Below are 8,283 nucleotides of genomic sequence, written 5' to 3'. Positions count from 1 at the left end.
AGCCACCGAAAACCTTGGTTAATACACGTCAAACATGCTCTTTTTAGTAACATTTAGAAGGTCTGTAAAATCTTTCTACTTCTGCTTTCTTCATAATCACTCTTCTCTTCCTCTGTCTGTTTGCTCCCTCCCTAAAATCCTTTGGCTCCCCTACTTGAGGGTTCGGAAAAAAAGGGGACCAAGATCAGCGCAAGTCCCACAGAATAAGATCAAATTTGAAACCTCAGAATAAGCGGAGTCCAACAGCTTGGCTCTGGCTGCTTTTCCAGTAGTAATCATTCAACCTCTGGCTGCTTTTATTGGAGTAACTCCACCTGTTTTATGAAAAATTGAGTGCCTGGCCTGCCCAGAACAAATATGGAACCAGCCACGCTCCAAGTTCAGCGCTCTGGGGAAATACATAAGGCAGCATAGCAGAGATGAAGGAAACACAAACGAATGCCCAATTATTTAAATTATCTGTAAGTAGTTTCAGTTCTTGCCCAGACGTAACGTAACATAGTGGAGGCAGGTGTTTTCTCAGCAGCCACTGACTAATTGCAGAACAAAGATTAGAAAAGAAAAGAAAAAAAAAAAAGATGTAAACAGTGCAGTAGTGAGTATGTCGCAGATGAGTCGGAGCAGAGCAATTTATACTTACAGAGTACGTACCCTTACGGAGGAGATCTACAGTAGCCTTTATGAGACAAACAAAAATAAATATTGCACGAACGAGACTGAAAGATCATGCCAGCTCTTGAAAAGCATACTTGGCACGATGCGAGCAGCATGGCAGGTGGCTCGCCTTCCCTTCCAGCCCGAGACCCAAGAGCAAAAGCAAGCCTGGCGTCTTCTGGGCTGCCCGTCTCCTACAATCTACAGTACCTCGTGGAAGCGGATTATGATACATCACAAGCAAAGAAGTTATAAAAACAAGGAAATTGTACGGTTCCCAGCCACGGTCTTTTCAGAATTCACCACAAAAAGACGTGTTTGTAAACAATCCTTAGTTACAAAAGTAAATTTATTGTTAGTTCACTTCTACAATTTTTTTTTTTTTTTTTTTTAATTCATTGTAAGAATTTATAAATAACTCCTGGTCATAGTCACCACATCTGGGGACAAGTTTGAAGTTTATGTTGTTTGAGAAGTTACAAAATCAAGTACATTTTACCTGCGTGTTTTTGAAAAGCATGAAACAACACACAGCTGGCTCTGTCGTTCAGCAGCCGCACGCAGAACGAACGCCGCGGACCTACAGCACCATGGACTGTGGATTTCTAAGCAACAGGGGAGCGAGCCTTAGTAACGCACGAACTGGCATATTCAACTGCTTGAACTTCAAAAGCAGCTCAGAGAAGTTCGTGCTTCCTAAAGAGATTAAAGGAAGAAAGAAAATGAGCACGTATTGGTGTAAGGCTTGCCCAATAAAAGAACCGTCAACAGCGGAAGGAGAGCCAGCCAGCGTTCGGGGTGTACCTCTGGAGATGTGCTCACTGATATTCATTTTGTTGCAACGCAGGTTAAAAAGTACGTTTTTACATTAGAATTTTAAGAGACTCCCAGAATAGAGGCATGTAACAGGTAGAGAAGACACAGAAAACCAGGATTTCCATAAAGGTCTTTTGACCTGAACAGACACCCAGGCACCTGATCGGAAAACATCCAAGACGAGACACATGAGCCTGTACGCTCAGGGTGCCATCGCCTGCACAGGACTCCCGGGCCGGGGGCTGCGGGCTCCGGGAAGCCTTCAGCAACAGATTCCTCTCACCACTGAGGTGGTAACACTCATGTCACACCCCTAAGCAAGCCACAGAGTTCCCCAAATCAAAGTCTAGCTGCATTTCTCCAGAATTTCCTTGGATCCCAAATCAGATTACGGCTGGAAACCTAGAAGAGCAGGTGATCACTTTGACTAGGTGCTTATAGGAAAGAGATTTAAGGACATTCGGGATATGGCTAGCCCAACAAAAAGAACGCTGTCACAGCTCGTCTTATCTGGTCCTGCTACCCACCAGAACATGTTACCTGCAGGTCAGGACAAAGCCAAGACTTTTTTTATAGAGGCTAATTCTGCGTGGTTTTTTTTTTTTTATATAGGGTAATTCTGGCTTCTTTAGTCCTGCATAAAGTATCGACCTTCTATGTCCAGACTCGAGACAATTAACAAAGAACAAAAATCAACAGAACTGCTTTCAGAGGAGACACATCATTTACAGGCTATACTCCTTTTAGTATGCAAGGCCAAACCCAGGAGCGTGTGTCCATGCAAGTCCAGAGTGCTGCCCTGCGCTCCAGCCTTACCTTCCAAGCCTCCAGCTGCTAGCTGACCTGGCGTCGGGACAGAGTGGTAAATAAGGAAGCAAGCCAGCATGCTCAGTTGAGATTCCTCCGTGGGCTGTCCACTTAGGTAGGAATGCAGAGAGACATCCCCTCCGGCTGTAACAGACAAGACACACCAAGGAAATTTAGGGAGAATTTGTGGGAGGCAAGACAGAAAGGCAAGGCAACGGTATTTCCACAGAAAGAGCCCGCTGAAAAGAGTCTCCACCTCCCCACAGAAGGTGGGCTAGGGGTTTGTTTCCAAACCTCCTTCCTTCTGCCACCGCCACCCTGCACCCTGTTCTCTGCTGTGGTCACTCCTCGCTTTTCCTCCTGGAAAATTCTCCCAGTGTGATATTAGGAAAGCATTTTCCCTGGGAAACATAACCTTCCACGTTAACTAAACCTCCCACCAATATAGTCAAACATTAATTCTTCAGTGAACGTTTCACACCAAACGCCCTAAACGGAAAGCAAGTTGTTTTGTGCTAACATGCAAGTGCCTTCCCTTCAGTTATCATTTTTCACTGCTTTTGAGGCAAAAGTCAACCCGGATCAGCAAGAAGACGAGAACGCTGAATTGCGATCACGGCTGCAGGACTGAAGTTATCTTCTCTATACCTTGAAGCCACTGATCCAAAGTGTTATCGATAGTGCACTTCATCACAGGCAGAAATTCAGAGTTCATGAAGAGCCCTCGGTTTGGATTCCTGCTCATCCTCTCCTGGTGACTTCTGGAACTGAAAAATTCTAACACCAGCTTTATCTGCCACAGCTCAAATGTCTCCGACATTTCTCTTCTTTCTAATCTCCTCACAGCCTAGCAGAGGGGAAATACAAAGTGACTGTGAGAACGTGAACTGGAGGAGGAAAGAAATGTTGCTGTCATAAACCTTAAGTAAATGAATCCTAAACCCCTCCTTGCCAAGGGCTGCCCTTCTGAGCACCTCCTCAGAAAAACTGCCGGCTAACGTTGCTGGTGTAATTTCAGTCTTCATTAACTTAGATGATTTTCCAATTTGCTTTTAAAATCTCTGCTATCTCCCTGTAGGCTCGCTAATATGTCTCCCCTTCTTCCTTTCTGTCTCCTCCAAAAATCACACGCAATGAACAATACTCTTATGCCAAAGCATAGCTTTAAAAAAAAAAAAAAGAAAGAAGTGTTTACTCCACCTGATCTATTGCTATGTACGTGGGCAGCATCTCTGGATTTTCTTGGGTAACACACTCATAAAGAATTGAGGAGAAAAGATCCAGGATTTCCTGTTTCTGATAAAAGACACATGTTTAACAAGGCACACATGCTAGATACAATTTATTTCAGGTTCTTGCATTGCTCACATTTCCTTCCATTAAAGTTAACCCATGCACTGACATTGCATAAATTAGCGATAGCTAACAATGCTACACAGTTTGCTTTCATTCTTGGGCTTATTAAAACTAGGCGTAATGCAGCTATATTTTACTCCCTCTCTTAAGTCATTTCGGGCAAAGAAAACCAGTGCAGAACACCCTAACCCTTCTGCAGTGACTTCACCTAAATGCTTCAGGCCATTGAACAGGGCTCTCGGTATTTGTTAAACGCATTCTGCAACGAACACAACCAGTGTATACAACTAGCAGCAACTGTGATGTAACCCACAGGGAAAAAAAAAAAACAACAAACCAAAAAACCCAACAAAAACTATAGGGTCGGCCCTGGTTTACACCTTTGTATTACCAAACATCCCTTAGAATATTCCCTGTCGCCACTACTTGAAGGACTGAATTCTGTTCCTCAGTTTAACGGAGGTTTTTCCCACCTTTTATTCACGCAAGCAAGAAACCATGCTAGTGCACATCTAGGCATCATACCTGGCCCATGTTCACAGTTGGTTTGCAAAAATAATCAGCGAATGAAAACAGAGCAGGATCAGAAGTGAAAGCTGAAATTGCTTCTGGCTAAAAAAACAGATTAAAACACACTCTTAAAATGAACTTTTTGGTTTTACTGCACAAATGTAATAGCAATTCATACCCACCCTTCCTTCCCCAGCACACAAGCGAGAAGTTTGTAACCTACATAAAGCACATCACGGGCAAAACGTGTCCAACGCTTCTCTGTCTGCCCACGACAAACGTACATTCACATGGCTGCTCTTAGCTTAAGCTCATCGCATGCCCTGTGAAAGCCACCAGACTTCCTTTCCCTCAAGCAAAGAAAGTAACTTCAGTGCTCACAACCATGCGGCAGAGCTAGGTGCTGGAAATAAATAACACAGCACGACCTGCTGGTGCTTCCCTCAGCCTTTCTAGAGGCAGCATTCCTGGCAAGAAACCAGTTTGGGAGCGATACCTTGAATGCCCGAGCTTCAGAGTTTCGGTGAGTAACAGTCTGTGCTAAGAGACTGCGCCAGCCCATCGGGTCCTCCTTGTAGGAGAGCTGCCCAGCTCTCAGCTTCACGTACAAGATGCCACCCTTTGAAAGAATTGATCTGAAATAACAACAACGGTGCTGACTTTAAATTGATACGTGTACACAATGAGGCAGACCTGTAAAGGAAATGTGAACTCCAACAGCTCATATGCGATAATATCCCCATTTAGGCTTCGTCACAATTATTTAAACCCTGCCCCACTTGCGTATACACAGAAATCTTGGTATCTTCAGGGCAGGCTGCTATCAAATGGTGACGTGATGGCAAGCAACGGTGACAAAAAAGGGTCGAGCCCTAGTGATATAAGGAATATAACTTCCTGAAGCCATTGCAGGTTCATGTTAGACTCTTCTAGGATGAGCTCCCAGCACCAAGGAAAACCATGCAAGTTGGTATCCACAGCTTTAAAAGGCAAGCTGTGATGGTCCTTTCTCCACGTAGAAAAACCAAAACCAAACAAAACAACAAAACCCCGCTATTCCTGACCAAGCCTACAAATAGAAGTGTGCAGCAGTTCAAAGTTACACTATTGCAAAGCAGCTGCATGTTCACCCGATTTAGAGTATCAGTTGCGCCATTAACTGTAGGCACTGGGCATCCTTAAAATAACTAAGTTATCTGTATTGAAACTAACTGCTTAGCATAACAATATAGCGGCAATTTACATGTAGTAAGATAGGGAAAATTATTTCTCGCGCGTGCATTTATCTCCAGAACGCTGCCAGGCAGGTCCCTACCATTTTAAAGGGCTGAGGGCAAGATGTTGTGACACGAGAGCTGACAGATTCAAAGCATCTGGAGACCCAGAGAACAGGTAAGTCCCAAAGGCAGCAAGTTCCTCAGTCAGCCACGCTGGTTTCTGCTGCGGCAGCACAGGAAGGCCTTTTTGGACAAACAAGTGCTCAAATGTGGTAAAGGCTCAACCCAGAAGGACAAAGCTGGCTTCTGCCAGCGCTGGTGCAGCAGATGAATCAGTATGTGCCTCCTGATCTGGAGGAACCTGCACTCCGCCTCAGTCCGGTCTGTTATCTTCAAAAGACATGGACCGATAGGTGCTGCGTTGTAGTGCCTAATTTAATCTCGACGGCGGCATTTGAATTAACTAGAAACACCATGTTACTGATGAAAGATGCAGCTGGCTGCTTCTACGCTACTCACAGCGACAAGTTACACTGTAGGCTGTTAAGCGCAAAGATGAGAACGATTTTACCCACAGATACTGTATTCCGGTAAGACCTCTGTTTTTCACAGTTGCCCGACGGAGAGTTAAAATGCAGTAAGCAGTCCTTTGTATACTTCACGTAACATGAGAAAAATAGTATTTCACAAAGCAGTAACAGTTAGCTAACTACCGTATCAACAGTCTGGGAAACATGACATCATATCAACTCAAAACTAAACTAAAACCATGAGTTTAAGATGGTTTCTGGTACTGCTCAATCCCACTGCCAATATCTGCGGTTTTTACTATCAGGTTTTCCCCTGCCCTGTTTTTGCATGAATTATTCACATCAATAGGTGAAACCAACTACGCAGTTTCTTTCTTCACCCTAAAGTGCTGTCAAATGCACAACAGTGAACCGATCAAAACCAGACTTCTTTCCAAACCGTAGGTGTTACAAGTACAGGAGGTTTTAAAAAAAAAAATAAAAAAAAAAAAATATTATTACGAGGTCATCATTCAGTTAAGCATTATAAAGAATACTTACTTTAGATGATTCGTTCCCTTGCTTAAATCTATTAATAATTCCCAGTACCGTGGTCCCTTCACTCTGATCTGTCAATGTAAGCATTTTTGTTACTAGATACAACCAGAATCATAAAATTAAGAGTTTTCTACACAAGCCTACAGTTCTTTCTGGGCCCTTACAAGAGCACGTACCCTTTTATAGTGCTACCCACCCAGAAAACTCAGAAGGAAGAGCACCTAGCTTTGTCTCTCCTACAGTGAAGCTTTCTGGCACAGGGAACTCCCTGCTACATCAGATCTTGAAAGCGTTATGATCAAGACCGAAGAGAAGCGCGTGGCGTAATTTAACACGTGCTCCATAGTGACAGAATGGTCTTCGGAGCCATTACTACGGGACAGCGTTGTCCAGAGTCTGGCTAAGGTTGGACAGGGAACGAAAGAAAAGTCACTGAGTCTCTGTTCTTGCACTGTTTGTGACACAAACTGGGTGATTAAATTCCTCATTAAAATGGAAACTTCCTTTACCTGCTTCAGTAAGTGAAGCTCTGGAAGAAGCGTGGGTGCCATCAGTTCCTCGGTGGCTTCTGCATACCACTGCGTGCCCTTCAAAATGCCACCAGTATTCACATATTAGTAAAGTTCATTTTCATGTGAAAAGAAAGAAAACGTGCATCTCATTTAGAACAACTCCATTGGCAGAAGTCAGTCAGTTTCTGTTCCTGAGTTCTGAGTAAATACATGACCTAGCATTGCCTTTAATGTCAGGAAACATAAGCCTAAATTAAAGGTATATTTTCCACGGATGGATCAACACAGAAGAGTGTGCAAGTCAGACACACTACAACTGAAATCTGAAGGTTTGAGAAGTAAGCTATATTATGAACATGCAGAACTCTTTGCCAGAACCACAAGGGATCCACGCTGCACCTCTTCTCCCCTGAAATCCCAAGAACCCTTTCTTCAGTCCTTTCACGAGCATCGCCTGTCTCACGTAAGCCTGTACAAAATAAATCCCGCAGAAAGGACTCTTCCCTAAAAGACACATAGTGTTTCTCCTTGGTGCTTGCGTTAAGTCACCCGTTTCAGCAGAATGAGGAGAAAGCTTTTAAAACCACAGATGCTACCAACCACCTCAGTGCCTTTGAAAGTCCTTCCTCTTTAGAAAGAGGAGAACTATGACCCTGGGTCAGTTATTACCCACTTGACTGAAGACTTTGTGGTGCCTTTTACTTGTCCTGTATTCTGCTCTCAAGGTGACACCAAAGCACACGTAAGGTGTGAGTGGGCTGAGCACAACCCTTCAATTATTTGCGTAGAATTTGGCTCGTCTCCACCACAACTTGAAAACAAACCCAAGGCTGCTGGCCACAACAATGAAAACAGCGTGCCTTTGGTATATCAGAGTCTTCAGTTGTCTCCCACACCTTCTCAAAGGCCTTTGCTCCTTCTTGCCTCCCAGACACATTACCTTGTACGTAACCTCTATCAGCGCATAACAAGGAGTGTTTGAATCCACATCAACGGGTGTCAAGAGCCTTGGTTCTGCTGCCAGCACGTACAAGTGACGCAAAGCCTGAAGGTGGTACCTGTGTGGGGGAATAAGGAATTCAGCACCGTGCAGTACAGGCAGGGAACAATCCCCAAATACCAAACTACACACAGCTCAATAACCAAATACAGCTGTTGATTAAACTGAAGAGAAATTTGTAGTAACGTAGTAGGTTTTACATTTTTTTTAACATGTATGGGTTAGCTAACAGAACAGGACTTAATGAATCGTAACCAAAACCGATTTAGAGTCATAAATGGACAGATCTTGCGTGAAAATCTTTTCAGCTGAGCAAACTGGAACAGTTAAGTCACAGGAGCACA

At 43.9% G+C, this 8,283-nt stretch overlaps 1 protein-coding gene across 3 annotated transcripts in view; it reads right to left on the bottom strand.

The window, feature by feature from the left end:
* Nucleotides 1-1,048: 1,048 nt before the first annotated feature.
* ANAPC1 (anaphase promoting complex subunit 1) overlaps nt 1,049-8,283 on the bottom strand; it is a 33,965-nt gene continuing 26,730 nt past the window's right edge. For all 3 annotated transcript variants that reach the window (XM_050893573.1, XM_050893574.1, XM_050893575.1), the window contains exons 39-47: nt 7,880-7,997; nt 6,937-7,014; nt 6,431-6,498; nt 4,640-4,778; nt 4,159-4,245; nt 3,478-3,573; nt 2,926-3,124; nt 2,287-2,421; nt 1,049-1,350 (exon numbers count right to left, since the gene is read on the bottom strand). In XM_050893573.1, coding sequence (XP_050749530.1) covers nt 1,235-1,350; nt 2,287-2,421; nt 2,926-3,124; nt 3,478-3,573; nt 4,159-4,245; nt 4,640-4,778; nt 6,431-6,498; nt 6,937-7,014; nt 7,880-7,997 — 1,036 coding nt within the window. In that variant the 3' untranslated portion in view covers nt 1,049-1,234. The remainder of the gene's footprint in view (nt 1,351-2,286; nt 2,422-2,925; nt 3,125-3,477; nt 3,574-4,158; nt 4,246-4,639; nt 4,779-6,430; nt 6,499-6,936; nt 7,015-7,879; nt 7,998-8,283) is intronic.

This window comes from Gymnogyps californianus, chromosome 3 (genome assembly GCF_018139145.2).
Source record: "Gymnogyps californianus isolate 813 chromosome 3, ASM1813914v2, whole genome shotgun sequence".
In the NCBI taxonomy this organism is placed as follows: domain Eukaryota; kingdom Metazoa; phylum Chordata; class Aves; order Accipitriformes; family Cathartidae; genus Gymnogyps; species Gymnogyps californianus.
This window is presented reverse-complemented; position numbering and strand designations above follow the sequence as displayed.